This window comes from Erpetoichthys calabaricus, chromosome 6 (assembly GCF_900747795.2).
Source record: "Erpetoichthys calabaricus chromosome 6, fErpCal1.3, whole genome shotgun sequence".
In the NCBI taxonomy this organism is placed as follows: Eukaryota; Metazoa; Chordata; class Cladistia; order Polypteriformes; family Polypteridae; genus Erpetoichthys; species Erpetoichthys calabaricus.
In genome coordinates, this window is record NC_041399.2 from 39766778 (window position 1) to 39790399 (window position 23622).

At 36.8% G+C, this 23622-nt stretch overlaps 1 protein-coding gene across 2 annotated transcripts in view; it reads left to right on the forward strand.

Moving 5' to 3' along the window:
- Positions 1 to 23622, forward strand: part of sntg1 (syntrophin, gamma 1) — a 939332-nt gene that overhangs the window by 783429 nt on the left and 132281 nt on the right. For both annotated transcript variants that reach the window (XM_051929377.1, XM_028803505.2), the window contains exon 10: positions 22824 to 22926. In XM_051929377.1, coding sequence (XP_051785337.1) covers positions 22824 to 22926 — 103 coding nt within the window. The remainder of the gene's footprint in view (positions 1 to 22823; positions 22927 to 23622) is intronic.

Genomic DNA, 23622 nt, shown 5'->3' on the forward strand with positions numbered 1-23622 from the left:
GGAGGTGACTTTCTTCTGCCATCGTCATAGGCACCGGAACCGAAAGTGACGTCAGCCTAGACACCGGAAGTGCCATCAGACTAGCACGCCAGAAACCAGAAGTGGCATCTTCAACAATGTGTCAGGCAGGTTTTCCTGTGGCTGGTCTATAAAGATAACAGGAGAAGGTTTAGTGCACCCTAATACCCTTGGCCTGGTGTGGAACGTCCTCCTACTCGCACATGCATGACAATATATGTATATATATATATATAGTGGCCATAGGGGATGTTCCAACTCCCCAAACACAAAGGCGCTGTCACAAGTATAAAAGCACAATGAGAATTTATTGTGAGAAACTCTTCTCAAGTAAGTGTTTCCCACCACAGTCTTAGTACAAAGCACGGAAGCACAGTACACTGCACTCAGCAGTGTTTGTTTGCCTTTTGGTCTGTGTGTGTGTGTGTCTCTCTCTCTCTCTCATTGCCCCTTCCATTCCTCCATGCAAGCTTTGTCCTCCTTTCTCCTGACTCTGACTCCCTGAGTTGAGAAAGCTTTATGTAACATCCAGGAGTACTTCTGGTGTCCCGTAAGAGCGGTCTGAAAGCAATTCTGGGTGAGGTGAAAGCCCCATGAAGTGGGGCTCCCCAGTCCCTACAGCATCCCCTGGTAACACTCTCAGAGCCCAACAGGACTGAGTCAGCAAACTCCAAGTCCCATGATGCACTGTGGGAATCTGGGTCACCACTGCAACTCAATGATTCTTCCATCAAGGGATCTGAGGAAGATAATACCAAGGGTATTTCCCTTGGTCCTACCATTGGTTAGGAGTTTTGGCCGGGATATAGATATATATATATATATATATATATATATATATATATATATATATATATATATATATAGTGATATATGGCCGGCAGTTTATCCCGGCCAATACCCCCAAGACTCCAGATGGAGCCCACCCTGCAACATGGAGGTGCCCCGAATTCCAGCAGGGGATCATGGACCTTGGTGTTTTAATTCACAGCCCTGCTGGATACCGTGGGGGCTGCCAGGGGATGCTGCAGGGAGGCTCAGGGACTTATATTTTCCGTATAACCCGGAAGTACTTCCCAGTCACAGGGACAAAGGAAATGACGTACTTCCGGGATGAAGAAAAGAAGAAGATTTCTTCTGACCCGGAAGTGAAGGACAGAAGCATTTCTGGGTCAGGGACTATAAAAGGACTCTGGGAGATCCCAGCAGTGAGCCGAGTTGGGAGGAAGGGTGACTGAGCTGCTGGGAGTGGAGGATTAGTGTATTGTGATTATGTATTGTGTATTGTATTGAGTATTGTGGAGTGTAGGTGCTTTGTGCACATTGTTATTATAATAAATATTAATATTTGGACTTTTACCTGGTATCTGACGTGTGGTCTGAGGGTTCAAGGAGACGACAGCGCCCCTATCTGTCACAATATACACACACACACTATTTATATACAGACACACATTATTTCTAAACAATATTATTTGCATTACTCCTTCTTTTAATGCACAAAATTTGTACAGGTAAAGAATGCAGATTTTTTAACCTTCCACTTACTGATTTGTTACTGGCTGTAAAGTGCTGGTTTGAACAGATGGTACTTAGCTGTAATAGTTTTGTAGGAGGCAGAGCGTATTTACATATTGTTGACAACTGGTTAGCAGAAACCACTTTACAGCATGCAGTGATGAAAATCAAATCAAAATCCATTATCAGTCAGAAAAATTATGGTCCTTTAATTTTAAGAACTGTGCTAAATGTGTATTTTTAACAAATGCATATACCATCACCATTATGTTCCGTATCATCTCTGACATTTCAAAGTAATCTTGCTTTCGAGGCAACTCAGGCCCCTTCTTTACATCTTGCCTGAAGAAGGGGCCTGAGTTGCCTCGAAAGCTTGCATATTGTAATCTTTTTAGTTAGCCAATAAAAGCTGTCATTTTGCTTGGTTTTTCTCTACATTCATAATGGCTAACAAGTTGCAACACCCAAGTAATAAAATAATCTTGCAAATACAATAAATATTTAACTAATTGGTAATAAAGTCTAACATGCAATCAATAAGGGGGACATGAAAACCAAAAGAAATATAACATATTTATTGACATTTCTACAAATATTAATAAACATGGCAATTTATAGTAAAAGGGGAATAAATCTCTTTTTAGTGAGTTTTGCATTTCATAATTGTGAAATCACAAGAAAAATATTAATTTTAGAACAGTATATGATGTCACAGGTGTCTGGTCACACTTATAGGTAATCTAACTTTGACACCATTAAAATATCCGACTACGCCACCCTGTTTTATTAAGAGACTGGGAACTCCTGAAATTTACCAATAATAGCACACAGGTTTCTTTAAATTGGGCGGTGAGTAAACACACAATGAAAGACACAACAGTAATTTAGAAAAAAGCAACAGTAAGTTCTATTACACAAAACAATATAAGGTACATTAAAAAGATAAACAAACATAACAAAAACTAAACATATCAGGAATCAATTTCCCTTTTTTTAAAAAGGAAAATACACAGTCCACCCTCTAAAAGTCCGTTAAAAACAAGAATTGGAGGATACAACCTTTAGTGGTGCAGAGTCCAGTTTGCGTACTGTGTTACCCCAACACTTAATTGTTCAACTGTCCATGGATGCACTCTGTTTCCCGGACACCCATTCCCCTACAGAAGTTGTGTCAAATTGTTGAATCCCTGTCAGCGTCTCTTCGTTATTCCTTTTTCTTTCTCTCTGGGCTCCTTGTGTGGCTGGGACCTAGGCACGCCTCATTTCTCGTCTGTCAGCTTCGCTTGGTCCTTTCATGCGGATTCCCTCTCTCGCTGAACCCACATTCGGTGTCTCTTTGTGGAACTGTCTCTTCCTCCCTGGAAGTGTTGCCGTCCTTGTGCCTCACGTTGTGCCAGCCAGGTACCTTTGTCTGCCTGCAAGCCCTTGTGCTCTGTCCGAGTGCCTTGGCAGCGTTTTCTGTGGACTGTCCCTCCTGCCTTCTGCTGCCCAGGAGTTTATATTTACTTCAGTCCCTGCTGTTGTCAGTCCTGGACAAACAGTTTAATCAATGGCACATCTAAATTGCCTGAGTTTAACAATTACTGAAAACACAAGTTAACAAAATGTATGGTTACCAAACATTAATAAGTACAGATATGCTGATTAGAAACCAATATTTCCAAGCCAGGTAAATACAGACATCCTCCAAGGCCAGACTTCAAAGCAGTGACTCCCTTGCAAGACAGCAAATACCATTAATAAGTACAGACAGCCTTTTAACTTCTCACCCCCCAGTCCCAACAGTGGGTGCCTAATGGAACCACCCAGTGCACAAAAAATGTAAAAGTGTCCCCCTCTGACATATGACAAAACAAAATTCAGCTAGTTCACCTACCACTAATTATCACCTACCACATAAAGCACATGACCAAAAAAGAAAACAATAGAATATTACAATGTATTAAGAAGCAACAATAGTAATTCAAAACCTTTACACAACCGGTGTCAAACTCTCGCCCATTGCACACCTTCCCTGAGAAACGACAAACAGAAAGCAGGTTTCTTATTCCAAGGGTCACAAATGAATTGGAGGCATAGCCATCAGAGGTGCTCCTGCCAGTAAAGACAGAAATGAGAAGAGAAATGGTAAGAAACATGATTCTCAGACCACCTATTGTCCCGTCTTCAACTAACAGCATTGCACAAGTCCATGTCTGAACAGTGGAGCTGAGTAAACCACTGATCCAGGCTGCTGAAATAAGAGATTACAGAGAGATTTCCAAGTGAGAGGAGAACATAGTTCAAAATGTTTCCAGCTAACAAAGAAAAATTATGCTGGAGACTTTTTATTTAAATCCATGCCAAGTGCCAAGTAATTAACAATTTAGTGAAATGTAAGCCTAGAAAAGTACACAGATCTTCAGAGGAATACTTAAAATATCATTTAAAGTATCTTAATCCTGTAGTGAGCACACATTAAGGTTGATAACAAATGATGTGCCCCCTACGGAAAGTTTATTTACCAATAAATAGATCATTAGCTACATTCAGACTAAGAGCAATGACTGTTGAACAAACATCCTTCACACACAATACAAATTTCACTGTGTAACAATGCATTTGTGGCTGTTTAAATGTTAATGGGTTTTCTTAAAGCTTTCATAACACATTTTGGGGTCCTAGGTAAAACTGGAGAGACTGCTTCACACCTTCAGGAGACTAGACTCAACTATGGCCCAAGTTACCATTTGCACAATCTACCCATATCTGCTTGGCCTTTCCATGGGTAATGCAGTTTTCTCAGATATAGTAAAAATTGGTGGATTAGGTTATTTGGCAATTCTACATGAACCTGGTGTAATGACTGCACAAGTGAATATGTGTGTATGTGTGATGCCCTAACTTGAGATAGCAACCTATCCACGGTTGTTTCCTGGCTGGCACCTCATGCTGTAGGCCCTCTGGGACTCTCAGCTTGATTAAACAATTCTGAAAATTCATGTCAGTCACTGGGTAACTGGTGTCTTACACTATTTGAAATTGGAAAAAATCTAATTTTCACTCACAGGATCTGTTCAAATTTTTTTTTAAATATGGCAGGATCTAATCAATAACATTTTAGAATAAGCTTCTATGTCGGGGAAAAGAATACTCTTCCTTCCTGGCTGCTTCAAAGTTTCCTCTGGTTGCTGGCTCTCCTGTCTTTCTTTTGGGTGGGGGTTGAATTTTGATTTGGTTAAGTTTGATTTGATTGTATGGGTTGTTTGCTTTTAATTAAAAATTTAAAATAAATAAAAAATCCTGCGGTGGGTTGGCACCCTGCCCAGATTTGGTTCCTGCCCTGTGTTGGCTGGGATTGGCTCCAGCAGACCCCCGTGACCCTGTATTTGGATTCAGCGGGTTGGAAAATGGATGGATGGATGGATGGATGGAATAAATAAATAAACAAGTCTGAAAATTGATAATTATGTACAAGCACCCACACCATGAATCCATTTTTCTGAACCTGCTTTAGTGTTTTACATGCTTACAGGAAGCCACAGCCTTTCTTCGTAGCATTAACCCTGAATTATCTATCACAGGTAACACTCAGTCACTCACACGTCCACAGAGTAGTTAAACTCTAGTGACTTGATATGTGGGAGAAATGTAGTTTAGTCATGGATATTGAATGTAAAAAGAAAATTATACTGACCACCAAAAAATTAAGAATAAAAGCAACAGATGTAGGAACAAGATAAAGAAAACACCTTTATGTGCTGTGTAAGCCTGTCTAAAAATGTCTAAAGATCACTAGGATACTGCAGGGATTTTCAACCTGTGGGGCGTGAACACATGTCAACTAGTGCACAAAGTTTGAACAAAAATTCAGTGTGAAATCTTATTTATCTTTCAAAATCACTAATTCATTATTCAGCCTCTATGGGGCAATCTCACAACAACAACCATATCTGTTCTGCGATCGCTGGTGACCATTTGTTTGTGTGTACTGCTTCTAGCAAAGGACAAATCCGTAAAAGGCTACAAAGTTCATGGTTAAAAATGAAAGAGTGGCTGGCCACAATTAAAAAAGTAGGCAATGGAAATACTGCGAATGTAACTGACAGCAACAAAGATGTTAGGGTAGTGGCAACCGAATTTACTGCTGAACCTGACGATGACAAGACATCAACATTGCATGCAGTACTCACATCAGAAAAGAGAAAGCACACTGTCAAAAGTGCAGGCAAGTGAAGGAACTATGATGAACGGTATATATAAAATATGGGTTTGCTTATACCATAGTAAATAGCGAACAATGTCCACAATGTGTTATATGTTCAGAGGTATTTGCAAATGACAGTCAGAAACAAGGCACTTGACCACAAAGCAACCCAGACCTCAAAGATAAACTCACTGACTTTTTGCGCCGTAAAGAGTCAGGGTTGGCAAGCCAAAAACAAACTATGCTCAGTCAAACCATTGCACAAGTTAAAGCACTGACAGCTTAATTTGAATTGGAATATTTGATCGCTAAAGCGAAAAAGCCATATACAATTGCAGAGACTCTAATTCGTCCAGCAGAGATGGAGATTTCTAGAACTTTGCACAGAGATAAGTTTACCAGTGATACTGAGAAAATTCCACTATCAGATAACACAATTAGACATTTTCCATCCTATCGTACATCAAAAGGAAGTACTGATCACATTTACTAACGGTGGAGGACAATTTAAGACTAGCTGTGTCCAGCATTGAACCCCGAATTCATAAGATGGTGTGTCAGAAACAAGCTCAACCATCCCACTGATTAACATAAGTTATTGGTTTAAATCACATGATGAATGTAAACAACCTGCATTATGATGTGTATGTAGATTGTGGGTTCGCTTCCCGGTTCCTCCCTGTGTGGATAGCGCTTTGAGTACTGAGAAAAGCGCTATATAAATGTAATGAATTATTATTATTATTATCGTGGATAGTCTATATTATTATGATTTTTTTTTGTGGTTGAGGGGAAGGGGGGCTTGAGTTCAAAGTATGCATGAGGGGGGACACATTTTCAAAAAGGTTGAAAACCCCTGGTCTACTGAACTGGGCAGCTGACCTTCTTATACTTTAGTGTGCTCCACCATCTCACTCTCCAGTTCTTTTTTCCTTATCTCTTTCATTTGCCATTCTAAAACTACTTACTTGAAAGCTGTAGTTCTCCATTTTGCTACACAAAATCCCCCTACTGGATAATTTGGCCACTGAAAACTGTTAATGGTCAAGGGTTACCCTCAACGTACAGTAGCCAGCAAGGAATATTGTCCTAAGTGCATTTCTTATATACTGTGCAATTACTCAGTTTTCAGCGCTTGTCCTTTTTTTCACATTGAAAGTTTCATAGTTTGAGATTGTGTTGCATGTACATTAAGTTGCACATTGTTCTTCATAAACATTTTCCAAAAAAAGATAATAATAAAAGAGTTAAGTATCATTATCATTATTAATAACTCTTTCTCAGTATCAGTGCCTTTCTATTATTGTCTCTCTAAATGTACACATGATGAAGCAATATTTGCATATTTCTTCTTACAAAATCACGCTGAAAACAATGTTGAACAATATTAATGAGTCGTTTTCATGGATTTTTGACCAGAGAAAGGTCCTACCAAAGCCACTCAATAACACCTATTTACTTCTCTTTAGGTACAGCTGTGTTGTTCTGGAAATGTGAGATAAATCATTATCACCATGGCAAAGGTTTTTATTCGGTATTTCACAATATTCTGCCTAGTTCGTTTTTCTAACTGTCTTAAAGATAGATGGTGTACTTTTAACATAAAGAGTGTTACCACTGCTGATACTGTACTATTGTGCTTTCTGCTGCAGGCTCCATTGTACAGGAATCTCATGCTGTATCCACTCCTATGTTTTCATTTAAAAACAAGTTTTTTAAGCAAAAACGATCTCCGTCCACACTACCATTTTCAAATAGTGAACAAAAGTATCTCTTACACCTAAACAGACAAAAATGAATATGACACAACTGTTTTCCTGCACTAGGCATGCAAATTCTAGAGCTAATACATGCAAACAAGCGCTGACTTCCGCACCGTGGGGATGCCTGCATTTATCAGGCCAAAAACTGACCAAGGCAACACAAAGTGAGTTTAGATGAGAGGCCTGAACAGTGTCTGAGATCAGCTGGATGGAACAGAAACTGAGATGGAAGATGCGTTTCATGTAAGTGACAGAGAGAGAGAGAGACAGAACAACTGTTATGTTACGTTATGCCATGGTACTACAGCCTTTGATGAGCCCTAGCCTTTGCCAACCGTCCCAATCTTGGGCTCAACGTCCCTGGCCTTGCAACTTTAGCCTGTGTAGAACTCCTCCATTTCATCAACCCATCTTTTACATGTTTGGCCAGGGGCTCTTCTCCCTTCTGTTTTTTTAATTGAAAACCAGAACCAGCAAGCAGAAATGGAGCAGAAAGTCATGGAATTGAAGTAAAAGTTGTTAACCTCTGTCGGAAAGTTAGACAGTGCTCTCTGTGATGGTAGTTTTAGACCTATCTCTCATGTATATAGGTATATTGATTTAGTAGTCTGCTTGCAGCCTAGATTGTTACAAATAAATGCTTAAGTAAGTTCATAACAGATTAAGATAATTAAGTGATATAAAAGTAATTTTTCTCTGATGGCTGTCGGCATGAATTACACTTCGGGACCATTGCTGGTCTGCAGACTACATTTTAAGAACCACTGGGTGAGACCACCAAAGCTGATTTCACTTTGTACTTTGACTTTATATTATAGCAGTCCATTGAAACCTCCAAAGGTTTGATTTGTTTTCGATGGTGCTGCTGCAGTTGTCAACCAAGTATATTTCAATATTAAGATGAATGGACATATACAGTTCTGTTAGGACTTTTCACATCATTCTGTTTCAAATCACATTATCTTACTGTTTTACTTATTAAATTGTTACAGTGCTCTAAGTCTGCACTCAGTGAAGAGCACTATACAAAATCAAAATAATAAGAATCAAATTGTTGATTAATGGGCATCACTTCTAATTGGTGCAAATTTGGTTAGGTCAGGTAGACTTTATTAAATTTTTTTGCAGCAGGAAAGTACAAAAAAATGACTTATGTGGTTCATTCTGAATTACACTTGTTCTAGTGGAAGATTTCCTAGAAAGTCCTTTTTCAGCTAAATTTAAAAGGATGGCCAAATCTAGAAAAATCTTCCAATTTTTTTACAGTACTTTTGTTTCAAGTTCAGAGAAAAATTTAGTACTGTTTAATTCATTTTGTACTCTTACAAAATTAGATCTCCATCTTGCTTAGAATGATCTTTTGTTCTAATTTTTATTTTTTCTTGTGTGTTTGTTTTGTAAAAGTTTCAACCATCCTGCAGAACCTGAGGGAGAGAGACAGAGTAACTGAGAGGTGTCCTTAAATATCTGAAACTTGCTTAAGTAATATGTTGCATCAAACCAAAAATAGACTTCCAATTACAAAAGGAAGGAATGCATTTTTACACTGATAAATTTTGTTTGCTCAGTGGTGAGTAAGGTTGCCCCACTGGCCCAGGAACTTGAGCTTGAAACCCACACCTGGGGCCTCATGTATAATGCAGTGCATAGAATTTACACTAAAACATGGAGTATGGACAAAAGTGGAAATGTGCATACACACAAAAAAATTCAGATGCACATCAACGTGAAATTTAATGCATGTGCATGCACCTGCCACCCCTTCCCAACTCCTCCCAGAATTATGCCCATTTGAATATGCAAATCGGGCGGCACAGTGGTGCAGTGATAGAGCTGCTGCCTCGCAGTTAGGAGACACGGGTTCGCTTCCCGGGACCTCCCTGCGTGGAGTTTGCATGTTCTTCCCGTGTCTGCGTGGGTTTCCTCCGGGTGGTCCGGTTTCCTCCCACAGTCCAAAGACATGCAGGTTAGGTGGATTGGCGATTCTAAATTGGCCCTAGTGTGTGCTTGGTGTATGGGTGTGTTTGTGTGTGTCCTGCAGTGGGTTGGCACCCTGCCTGGGATTGGTTCCTGCCTTGTGCCCTGTGTTGGCTGGGATTGGCTTCAGCAGACCCCTGTGACCCTGTATTTGGATTCAGCGGGTTGGAAAATGGATGGATGGATGGATGGATGAATGTGCAAATCAATATACTGTAAATAGCCCCTTATGTTCAGTGTTTTGTGAAAAGACAATGGCAAAAGCATGGGAGGGGATAGAAGAATTCCACCAAATACCAAGTGGAGGCAAGGAAAAACATACTATTTGTTGGCTTCAGTAGTGGTATAAACAATAAAAGAAAGTTTATCAAGTGATACAGAGTGGCAGCGACACTCGAAAGTTCAAATTCAGAAAGTCACACAGTGCCCGAAATAAAGAAGAAATGGTCAGATATCAAAGTCACTGTGAAAAGGCGAGTCATAGCCCACCGTCTAAGTGTCATACACAAGCGTATTAGGGTGCAGAAAAAAGAAAAAGAATAGAAACACAATGAAAAAAAGATGGTCAAAATGTTGACTTAATCTTGTAGTTTATTTTGTCATTAAAGTAGAACGTCATAAACTGCATCTTAAAATCGAAGTTTAATTTACTAGTTTCTCAAATCCCATCGTAATTAAAGTAGCACATTAAATGCTTCGTATTCTATAAGTATGAATCACTACATGCTTCTTAAAGGGCTTTTTCTCTTGTAGACAGGAGCACACAGGCACTAATCTCCACAAAGAATACATTCATGATACTACAGCTCTCTGAACATTTTTGAATAGTAAGATGTTTACTTGATATCATTTTCATGATGAAATACATTAAAGCATGTATTAAACATGGGGGCACCATGGCGTAGTGGGAGTGAAGTGCTGAGGCCCCGTCCAGGGATTGTTCCTATCTCCCACAAGATGCTTGCTGGGACGTATGCGTCCCTTGATGAAATAATTTATTGCAGCAGTACTGTGTCTGTCAAACGTACCAACCCCCAATTCCTGTACTTCCATTTTCTTTCTCCACGTATACCAATCACCACACAATATGCTCTGTAATAAATGTCAAACCAGGTGTAAGCTTAGAACTCTGATTCTTCAAAGTTTTTAAGGAACATTGAAAAATCTTTGTAATACTTGTTTAGTTACTCCATCCATCTATCCATCCAGGGTTGCGCCAGTCCCAGCAAGCATACAGCGCGAGGCAGGAACACTCCCCAGATGGGGTGCCCCAGCTCATGGCTACTACTGTGCCACCGTGACTCCCATGCTTAATTATTAACAGTATACATTATTTAAGTGAACTTAACAATTTATCTGTATAATGTAATATAATAATTTAGTGCATTTTATCTTAAAAATGATATCAAGTATACATCCTAGTATTCTAGCAGCTCATAGCTCCAAAAAAATAGCGCTTGAAAATCTAAATCATCTTAGAAGCCAGTCATCATCATCTATAAATATGTGCTCTCTTCTATTGAATTGAATTCCTTTATTGTCATTGTATGGTATGATGAAATTCAATAGGCAAATCCTTCATAAAACTATTTTCCTGTAAACTGATAAAATAATAATTATAATAATGCTAATAAAAATAATAATATAATAAAAACAATGAAAAATATACAATATTAATGCATACATACAATATACAGTACATATATTGCAGATAGTGGCTCAGGCTGTGCAATATTACAGCTGTACTGCAAGTTTACTCTGAGGTAATTGTAATTATAAGTAGGGAGAACTTGATGGTCTGATAGAGTGTGTTTAAAGCTCTTTGGGTAAAACTGTTTCTGAGCTTCGAGGTCTGTGCAGGAAAGGCTGTGAAATGTTTGCCAGATGGGAGAAGTTCAAATAGACAGTGTGTATGATGTGGAATCCATGAAGATACTGGTAGTTTTCTTGAGGCAGCATATGCTATAAATGTCCTCCAGGGCTAGAAGCTGTATCCTGATAATCCACTGCACTCTCCACACAACCTGTCATAGAGCTTTCCAATCAGCTGCTGTACAGCTGTGATTCCACACTCAGATACAGTGAGTTAAAATACTCAGTGGTTCACTGAAAGTAACAATGCTAAAGCAGCTGTGATATTTCAAATAGCTTGGCCATTCTGTGCACCATATATTGCTACACCTTGATTACAATCAGGTGCCTTAATTTTATAAATCATATGTGGTTAATTTCAGTGTATTTGATAAAACCTGTCTGTGCTGAATGAGGTCGTTTTTACTTAAAATGTTCGGATCTGATTTAACAATGCCTCAACATTATGTTGGTATGAACTCACAGTACCTACATATGAAATAATATATTTTTAATCACATAATCTGATGAATATTTAAACCCTGTCCTGTCACTCTATACATTCTAGTTTAATGTATATCTTTCAGGGGAAGGTCTTCATGAACAGCAGTCTGTAGTACTTTTTACTATATAATATAACATTCTCAGATAAATTTAATCCAATTCATGGGACGTTTTGCCATAATAATAATAATAATAATAATAAATGCTTTATGATGTTAATGCTTAAAAAGAGAACAGTTTTTGTTTAACTTAAGATTTGTTACATGGCATATTAAAACTAACTCTCTTAATCAGGTACTGTCACAATGCCTTTAAGAACATCTGAATGGTTTAATAATTTAAGAATATATATCTGCTTTTTAAAATGATGGTATAAATACCCTTAAATCAAATTGAATATGTAAAAATAAAATGTGGTTAGTCAGTAAAGTGACACATAGTGACAGTTCTGCATTTAGTTAAGCTGCACTTTCATAAATTTAGAGTTGCCATTTATGCAAAGCCCATATCTAATTACTAGAGCTTGATACATCACATTACTCCAATTTAAAAACTCAATTAGAATTCATCGGAATTAGAACTTAAATAAAATGACAGAAGGCAAAATCTTATCACCAGGATAGACATTTATGGTTAAAAATAGCATACAGTAACACATTTTAAAAATGTTTTAATTGTATGAAAGAATATGCAGGGGGAAAAAATTGCAAACTCAATTAGGATTCATCAGACTTAGAACTTTAATAAAATGACAAGGGGAAAAATCCTATCATCAGATGAAACACTTATAGTTAAAAAATAAGACATATTTGAAAAAGTTTTAAAACTTAAGAAAGAACAATTAATACAGTTTGATTTAGCATTCATTACCCTATATTGTAAATTTAAAAAGCAATAATAATATTGAAATAAAAAAAATGCTTTGAAAATTGTAAACATATAAATATTGACTGAAAATTGAAAATCTTTGCTGTGACTTATACCTATAAACATGGACCTGAGCTACAGATGTTAGCATGTCATTACTAAGTGTAGGTCAAAAATTCAACGTGCAGGAAAAATGTCATAAGGGAACGTATAACAATGTTTATAGTGATATGATTTTTTAAAATAAATTAAGATCATAATGCAATTCTAGTAGCCTACTATACAGTATAAAGAGCAGCAGGAAGTCCAGTAGTCACAGCTCCAGAATCCCCAATAGAGTCCAGCTGCAGTCAGGACAGTTTTAGGCCTCGGACAGATTAAGTGACCTGAGACATTTCAAGACCTGTCCAACAACAACAACAACATTTATTTATATATCACATTTTCATACAAATAATGTAGCTCAAAGTGCTTTACATGATGAAGAAAGAGAAAAAAAAAAGACAAAATAAGAATTAAAATGAGAGAACACGCCCCCACCCCGTGTTAGCGGTAAACTTTTGTGCTAAATGTACTATTATAGTAATGGTGGCAAACTGAACGTGTGTGCAAAAAATATTTATTATAAATAAAAAAGCTTCACCAGAATAAACTGTCGTGCTAATGTAATAAATGTCTCTTTGTACTTGCTGCGAGGTCGCGTGTCATCCTCAATAGGTATGCAAAGCCGCTCAGCTAACAGAAAGGTCTTAGCTGGGCAAATCAAACGACTACTTTACACCTCTTTGTGCTTCTGAGGGCGAGTGCGTCATTCATCTGGAGCATAAACTTCACCACAATTAATGAATGCAGTGTTAATATAAATATTGAAATTTTGTACATCAGTAATAATATAGTACTAATGATATAACACAGAGAGGACCATAAAGACAATACTCTAAAGAGCTCCTAAACGTCTGGCACTTTTATTGCATATTCTGTTTATACAAATTATATGATTTATTTGATTCAGAGTCAATAAGAATATGTAGTGTTAAACATAGCTAAGTGCAGAATATAATTTATTCTTCTTTGTCTTCTTCCTTAGTATTTCCCATTTTTATATGGGGTCAAACTTCTGATTACCACTGTAGATCCTTAGCCACAGAGCCACTACTCCGTTAAGTGTAGCATATAACTAACGTATTAAAAAGTGCAGTCTCATGAATGAGACATGGCAAACGCAGATATAAAATGTATACTATAAAATACAAAATGTCAAGATTTTTTATTCAATTTGTTTCTAATATATGACATATGACCTCGATAGTTTAGAAGTTTAATAAATGCTGAATACACATTTGAGTGCAGGAACGTGAATTGAAATCATCATGAGGGGTGTGTGATATAGGCATCAGTTCACCAGCGAAACAGGGGAATGGCTCGAGAAGGGGGCGTCAATAGACCTCATAGCTTCTGAAGTGCTCGGATCTCTCCGAGGCCTAAAACTGTCCTGACTGCACCTGGACACTTCTCAGAATCCCAGGCTTGAATCTCAGCCTGAACACATGTATATAGTGATTGTTTCAATATAAAATTTAAGATTCTCAATTGATGGACAAGCATTATTAAACATGTTTTATTTTATTTTCATGGATGTCTTATTATATTTAGTTATATTTATTCTTATGTGACAATCCTCACTGTTATGGAGGCCATTTTATAAGATCAGCTCACATATTGTTTAGCATCTGCTCTTTAATTTCAATGTTAAAACTCTCCAATAAAAACAACTAGTAGCTTTGTGAGCTAATACCGTTCTTACCTGGTTTTGTGTATTTTGAACGTTTTGCATGTTTAACAGTTCATTTGCTCATTTTTTTAAGTGCATTTACATATAATGTGCAAAGCACCTACTTCGTTAGACCTGTCTGTTCACACGAAATAACGCAACTCCCTGTGGACCAGTTTTGTTGAAATTTGGCACACTTATTCTTCAAGGAAACTTGTCAAGACTGCTAAATTTTTGTTAAAATATTTTGAACATATTGTGCTGTACACAGTTTTTAAATTTCAAAATCTACCTTTGAAAAGCATTGGAGAATTTGCAAAGAAGAGAAATATTCTGTGCGACTCCAAATGCGAATGACTTTACTTCTTCAAGTTTACCTTGACAGCAGTTACACCAGCTTATATATTTTGTATATTTTCCTGTTTTTCACCTCCAATAGCTACTACTGATGGCAAACTGATCCTCAGTATAAGTTAATGAAACACCAGGAGAGCCAGTGTGCGCAGGTAGGAACACAAATGGCTGCTTACAGGCGCATGGGACTGTAATCCTCTCTCAGCAATGTACGGAATTAAGGGTCTGAATACAACATTAATGAGAGAGTTCAGTTTTTGATATTTCATAAATTTCCAAGCTTTTCTGAAAACATGTTTTTACTTGGTCGTCATGCATTATTGAGTGCAGATTGATGGTCAAGAATGGCAAATTTATCTATTTAAAATTAGATTTACAACACAATAAAGTTTGCCGAAAGTGAAGGGGTCTGAATACTTTTGAATTGACTGCAGTTGGAGTGATTGTTATACTATTAGAATTATAAATATCATTGTCTTTGATTTTTACATTTGGTTGATATCCCAGGCTAGATTTAACACACTATCTTGTGTAATAAAGCCAGTGTTCTTCTTTCTTCTGTTTCAATACACAGAGACTTGCTTCCTCATATCCCTGTTGCTTTATATTGTCTGCTGGAAATGTACTCTTTAGACTTTTTAATGACACTCTAGATTGCTTTTTTAAATAGATGTCTTAAGTGACAGACCTAGAGAGAGAGAGAGAGAGAGCTACATGTCCACTTTTGTATTGACTATCGTTCAGCATGTGTTGTTGGGTGCTAGCATATGTCTAATGCATTTAGCACGGAGCTTCAAAGGAACTAACTGACAGGAAGACCCATTATGCAGTGAAAATGCACTTGAACTACACTTTCAAAAATCCCTGTGAGAATAATCATCTCCTTTTAAGTGGCAAGAAGACATCATATTTCCTTTACTGAAAATCGTCTACTTGGTCATATCAATCAGAACTATGCAGAACTATACTCTAATGTATTTCCTAATTATATGTACATTTATTTAGCCATACTGTACAATGTTAACTTTTAATATATTTTAATTTTCATCTCTTTTTGTTATAGTTATTTAATGAAGTGATTAGACTTTACATTTTATAGTCAGAAATATTTCATTGAGTATGCCTTGTAATCCCCTGTCACCTGATTGTTTTTAAAATTAATTTGGGCTGTGGTTTTTGAATAAACAATCTAAAGCAGGTACAGCTGTTCTCAGTTTGTTGTTGCTTCCTCAGTACCAGTAACTGTACTTACTGATGCTATGTTCATGCTATTCTAGAAGTTACTCAAAGTAAAAGCTTCTTTAAGTACAGTAAGGCACTTAACAGATAACTAATTACAATATGACAAGAAATTCAAACAAAAAGACTAGCTTAACAAGGCAGTTGTGCAATGAATGAGCAACCAGGTACAAAGGAAAAGAGTATTCATTTGCTTGACTAAGAAACTACAGAGGGCATATATTATTGTGCAGTTTGACCCTTTCCTCCAAATGAGTTTATGAAAAACATAAAACATTGGTTTTCTGTGTAATTGTTAGAAGATATTGTTCCACATATTTTATACCATTTTTAGGTACATTCGCATTTTATGCAAAATAGCGCCTAGCACAATAGCTAAGCCTGTCTGTTCGTCTGTCAGTTTGCATGAAACCACTTGGCTCTCATTGGAACCCATTTTTTTTTTAATTTGGCACACTTATTCCTCAGGAAAATTTGTCTGGACAATTTAATTTTCTTTGAGATATCTTGAATACTGCATGGTGAACACATTTTAGAACTTTCAAAACATCCCATTAAAAACCATTGGTGAATTTGTCAATTATTGTCTATTTTAAAACAGATAATCTTTCATCTACAACTACAAATTAATTTGCTTTTTCAATTTTTACCCTGAGAGTGGGTACTTCAACTTGTCAATTTGTAATATTTTTTTTCTTTTCATTCATTTGATATCCACTCAGAATGGCAAAGTACTGAAACAGATGCAGTCACACACACTGAAGCAGGTAGACCTCTCAGGGGCACCGGTCAGATGTAGGCAGTGATGAACTAGAGTTACTATACAAGAAAGATATGATGTTAGGCATGTACTTTTATATTCAGTTCCATAATATAATATAATATAATATCCATCCATCCATTATCCAACCCGCTATATCCTAACTACAGGGTCACGGGGGTCTGCTGAAGCCAATCCCAGCCAACACAGGGCACAAGGCAGGAAACAAACCCCGGGCCGGGCGCCAGCCCACCGCAGATAATATAATATAATATAATATAATATAATATAATATAATATAATATAATATAATATAATATAATATAATACACTTTATACAGTTAATACAGAGGTAATGGCATTGTTCATTTATTCATCACATTACAAAGCAAGTACTCTCCCTTACTGTATGAATGCAGGAGTAGGTTCCATTATATGCTAACAGTGTGACTTCTGCCTCCACTTCATCCTGTGCTCATATGTGTGGCTGTGTGGCGTCTTCAATAAATATACTCATAGCAGCTCAGTCTTCCTGCCCATTGAAGTCATAGCGAGTAAGTGACATGACACTCATGTCTGTAAAAGTGCAAATGTAGAAATTCATGAAAGGTGGATTGGAGGCACATTACGCTTCACTGGTTAAATGCACACTCATTCTATTACACTAAAAATAACCTCATGGCTGCTTTACCTTAAGATTTTAATGACTCAGTATTTCTCTGTCACTGTAATAAATTGGCAAAGTTTCATAATGACTTGGTATCTATCATGTTTGGATGCAGCCAACAATTTTATTTTGGGACTTCAGCACAGATTTAAAGGTTTTTTGAAACATATTACGTTTCATAAGTTTGAACTACAATTAGTCAAAGACCCTCTTTGCTCGGTAATTAACAGTAGTACATTAATCTTTTCATCATTTCAGTTGGAATCTGCTCTCTATGAATGTAACTTCAGCTAGATGGTATTAAAACATGTTTTACTTACACTACTATTAGACATAATTACATTCTGTTGTTACTGATTTTTGAACATGACTCATTATTACGAAAATATGCATTAGACAAAATTGTGATTACAAGCTTTTTGATGAAGTGATTATAAATTACAAGTTTCAAACCAACTAACCAAGTCTCTGAACTCACCTCACTGTCACACCATGCATACCTTTTCTTACTTCTTATTATTAAGGCCTACAACAGTGAGTGCTGTAAAAGGTCTGCACAAAAAAACTGGAAATGGAAGAAACTATAGTTTCATTTCTAATTGAAGTACAATGTGTGTATTTGTAAGGCTGTTGCGTGTATTCTATATTTTATAATATATTAATATATTATATTAATATATATATATATATATCCCCAGGTTTTTGCAGTTGTTTTCTTCATCGGCTAACAGCACTGTATCATCTGTGTACCACAAATTGCTTATATTCATGCCACCAACCTTTATCTCTTCAAGTTGTCTGACATACCGCATGATCATTTCTGTATATAATGAATGAAGATGACAATGTGACCACCTATGATGGTACCAAATCATCCTATGAGAGCAACTTCTCCCAACCATCCAAGAACAGTTTGGTGATGAACAATGCCTTTTCCAGCATAAGGGAGCACCATCCCATAAGGCAAAAGTGATAACTAAGTGGCTGCAGGAACTAAACATCAAAATTTTGGGTCCATGGCCAGGAAACTCCCCAGACCTTAATCCCATTGAGAACTTGTGTTCAATCCTCAAGAGGTGGGTGGACAAACAAAACCCCACAAATTCTGACAGGCTCTATGCATTGACTATGCAAGAATGGGCTGCCATCAGTCAGGATTTGGCCCAGAAGTTGATTGACAGCATGCCAGGATGAATTGCAGAGGTCTTGAACAAGAAAGAAAAGCCAAAACTGCAAATATTGACTCTTTGCAAAAACCTAATGTAATTGTCAATAAAAGCCATTGAAACTTATGAAATGCTTATAATTATACTTCAGTATATAATAGAAACATCTGACAAAAAGATCTAAAAACAATGAAGCAGCAAACTTTGTGAAAACCAATACTTGTGTCCTTCTCAAAACTTTTGGCCACGACTGTACTGGAGATGCCAGTAACTTTAAATGATTACTTCATGTGAAGTTGTTCCCATTTCAATTCTCCCTCTTATGGTGGTAGAGAATTTTAATATAGCTGTATGATGGAGTATTATGTATGGTTTAACTTACTGACCCGTAATATGTGAAGTGTAATTAAATTTTAAAGACAATAAAAAAAGATTTTCAATTCAATCCAGAATGACTCTCTTAGGCTTTTTGTGGTTTCACTGAGGTCAGCAAAATAATCTCTGAGGTCTTGGAAGAAAAGGACCCCTGAGAGAGAGGAGGAAAATCAGTATCGGTATTTGAGAGCAATTTATTCAAAATATGGCCAATATCAGTTTTGGAGCTGTGACAGAAAACTCGCAAGACTGAAAACAACAGACACTAGCCTAGCTGGAAAGGATAAATTAAGAAAGCAATAAGATGTCAGAAGACTAATATTCAGAGAAAACACTGAGTCTGGAATGAAGTCAGCAACATCAGTTAGCTCATTGTGGCATGTTACAATCTTGATTAATATTGGGGATAACCATGTTTAGTATTATTTATTCATTAAATTGTTACACATAATATAATAAATAAAATACACATTTGTGTATGCATCTGATGATTTTTTTCAAAATGATTTATAAATTTTAATTGCAAGAAAACCACTTATTTGGTTGACTAGGTCAATTCCTCGGTGCAAACCAATCAGCCTTTTGGTTGAGTCTTTGTGTTTGGACATATTGGTTTAATTTCAGACACTACAAATGGAATATATAATCTTTTACAATAGAAGGCACGTAATGTGGATTAAATACTTCTATCTAACAGACACAATTCAGTTAATGCATTAAGGTTACAATTCAGTGTTTCTATTTTGAATGGTATGTTTTCATTATCTTCACCCTTTTTGACGTAAATAGTAACTCAGCACCAGTTTAGCAGAAGGAGGCAGACAAAGTGGTTGACCTTGGCACAATGCCCAGCCACTGTGGACTCCACAGCTGCTCCTTTTGTCCTTTTGAGTTCATTCTCTATGTCCTTAATTGTTCTTGTGCTAGTAACAGACCCTTATAAAAATATTGATTTCTAATATATTTTTTGTGATTAGTTGTTGTAATTGTATTATACACAAGCCAGAATGTAATTTTTGTAAACATAGTTCAATGTTCCACCATGCTGCTAATAATAGCAAATTTTACGTATGAATTTGAAGGTAACAAAAGTTTAAAAAGATGGTGTTCGAGAGTGGAAGTGTGTGGAGGTTTTCTAATGAACATTTTCTTTATATGCTGTGCTTTCATGCTTGCCTGCTTAGGTTTTCTCTGAGAACTTCGGCTGACTCCCAAATGCTGGCTATTTGCACATTAGGTTTTTTGTGACTTTAAACTGTCCCTGTGTGATTGAGTGTCCCATGCAATGAACTGTTTACTAATACTGTATATTGTTATCTTGAATCTTTACAGCACAAATGTTTAGTGTCCACGCTCAAGTTGCTTGTTTATTCTATACTGTTTCTTTTTTTAACCATCAGCCTGTTAACAATGAGGTACAAATACAAGGGCAACAAATAGCTAACCATTTCAACCTGTGCGTGTCTGAAGAAAAATGCTTAAAATGAAATACTCAGTTAAATTGTAAATGATACTTTATGGCTTGCAAAGTATTTTTTGATTTTCTTGTATAATAAAATATACATTACGCAGTAAGAAATTTCTGACATAGTGCAATGAAAACAAGAACAATCACATGATATGACATAGTTACATGATATGTTGATTCAGATATGAATCTATTCGGGGTTTTTGGTGTTAACTTACCTTTCCCTTCATCTGCTTTCAGTCCTTTTATAAGTTGTGCCCGATGGAAGGTTTGCTCCATGGCTTTTGCTGATTTACTTGTTTTCTAATTCTGTTCAGCTGAAACAATACAGTCCCACCTTTATTTTCACACTGGTTTCTAGATGTTCCTATATTTTGTGAATCTGGGCAAAATAAAATATAAAATTACTAAATGGAGGGCAGCTGAGTTATTTTATAAAATGTGGAATATTTTTGCTTACCTTATCTTTGCTTTTGTCCTTCAGAGTAACAGGGGAACTTACCATTCAATAAACTCCTTGATTTTTATTTGGCTAACATTGTCTAGAAGAGGAGAAAGTTGTCTCTTTAGTACAATTCCTATGCATAACTTTACATTCTCATCATCACTGTCATACCTGAACAACTGAGGTCCATAGCACTACTCATGTAAGGCTATGGTTGAATGTAGAGTTCCACTGCCAAAGTAAACTGGATGGTGTCCATCAGTTTGCTGTATCTGTGTCTGACAGGGATGACTTGGAGGTCTTTTCTAGGCAAACCTGGAGTGCGACTTGGAGATCTTTTCTAGGCAAACCTGGAGTGCCTTTCAGTTTACAGGTGACAGCAACTACAGTGGGAATGTGGGCTGAAACCTACTTAATCCTACAGAAGCTAATGGAGGGATTGAGGAGTAGCCTCTTTCAATGCTATTACTTATAAGGAGGAAACCAACCTTGGATGAGATTCCAGACCATTCCAGGGCCCACTCACGCATATGCCACATTTGATTTTTTTTTTTTACAGATTTTCAGCTGTACTCAGAATAAAACATGCAGACATAGGTGAATATGCAATTTCCTTGCAGATCATGCAGGAGTCACACACAGGACATTGCATCTGTGAGGTAGTTGTGCTAGCCAATGCAGCAATGTGTCTGAAAAATTAAATAAAATTAAATAGGTAGAATTTTATCATATCTTAGTTTAAAGAAAAAAATTGCTTCTTATTCAGTAATTATAAAATATTGGATTCACTGTGTGTTGCCATGGACAGCATGGTGGCGCAGTGAGTAGCAAAGCAGCCTCGCAGTTAGGAGACCCGAGTTCACTTCCCAGGGCCTCCCTGCGTGGAGTTTGCATGTTCTCCCCGTGTCTGCGTTGGTTTCCTCCGGGTGCTCCGGTTTCCTCCCACAGTCCAAAGACATGCAGGTTAGGTGCACTGGCGATCCTAAATTGTCCCTAGTGTGTGCTTGGTGTGTGGGTGTGTGTGTGCGCGCCCTGCGGTGGGCTGGCACCCTGCCCGGGGTTAGTTTCCTGCCTTGCGCCCTATGTTGGCTGGAATTGGCTCCAGCAGACCCCCATGACCCTGTAGTTAGGATATAGCGGGTTGGATAATGGATGGATGGATGTGTGTTGCCAATAATAATAATAATAATTCATTACATTTATATAGCGCTTTTCTCAGTACTCAAAGCGTTATCCACACAGGGAGGAACCGGGAAGCGAACCCACAATCTTCCACAGTCTCCTTACTGCAAAGCAGCAGCGCTACCACTGCACCACCTGTGAGGACAATAACAAATGGAATAACGTGTGCATTTAGTAGATGTTTACTTTCCTCCCATTGTAAGTGGTGTTATGTGTTAGATCCTTGGCAATAAGAAGTTCAGCCAACACAAAAGCCAACAGTAAGGCATTAAGCTGAAATTTTGTAAGATATTGGGAGTAAGTTAATTTAAATGCCAATATTAAATACTTGAAAAGAAACATTGTATTGTCACCTTATGATACATTTTCTAATTTTATCCCTAATAAAATTGTTGAATTGTCGTAATTTAGTTGCAAGAGACTCTTGTGATAAGACTTTAAGATCTTAAACTCAGTGGAGATTTATGGACGCAGGATGAAAAAACTCTTTGAGTTTAAACCGGATTTCTTCAAGGAGCAAATATTTATCTTTTTACATTGAAGTAATGGTAGCACATTGCCACTGTGATACATTGGGCTAAATTAATTACTTGTTTCTGCATTTGTAATTCTTTGTATATGAATACGAGTTCAAAAAATCTAATTTTTGAAATTATAATGAATATTAGGAAAAATATTAATTGCATATTTAATCATTTACCATTTGATACAGGTGCAAGTATTGCGAAATGCAGGAGAAGAAGTCACGTTATTGGTTTCTTTCTTGAAAAAGACACCAGCCTTTCTTAAATTGCCTCTAAGTGAAGACTGCACATGTAAGTTTACCTTATTTTATATTCACAGATTCCCTTAAGAATAATAATGGAATCCTTTCATTTATTCTATTCTGAAAAAGTCAGTCAAAAATAATTAGTTTGGCAATAAAACAAGACACCTTCTCAAAGTACACACTATGAGTAATATGAAATTTGTGGTTTGTACTTGACCAGAAATCCCAGTGATACACACCAGATAGGGGAATCCATTGATGCATAACAACTCAATACAGTGAAAAGTGTTGATTTTTAATTTTTTTAAATTGAGTTATCCAAAAATTTTTTGTAGTGAGGGGCAAGAAAATGTACAGGTCATACTCAAGTAAAAATCTCAGTTCACAATAATTCAATACATTCAAAATATGTTATTTTTAAATAATATGCAAGATAACGCATAGGATAAGAAAAAGAAGAAATCATCTCCTTATAAAACTCAACCTGAAGATATCTCCATTGAAAATAACATAAATAAAATTTGTACATTAGGCAAATAACACTATTAAACTACAAAACTTTTATATACATTTATATGTATGTGGAAATTCCAGCTATTAAAATTGTTTTACAGTAATTTAATTGAATGATGACCAAAGGTGGTGCATATGCTTTGGCTGTATTAGTAGCATTGTACGTATCTAGCATTAAAGTTTGATTTAATTCCATCTGGACAGATACAGCAGAAAATGAGAAGGTCTA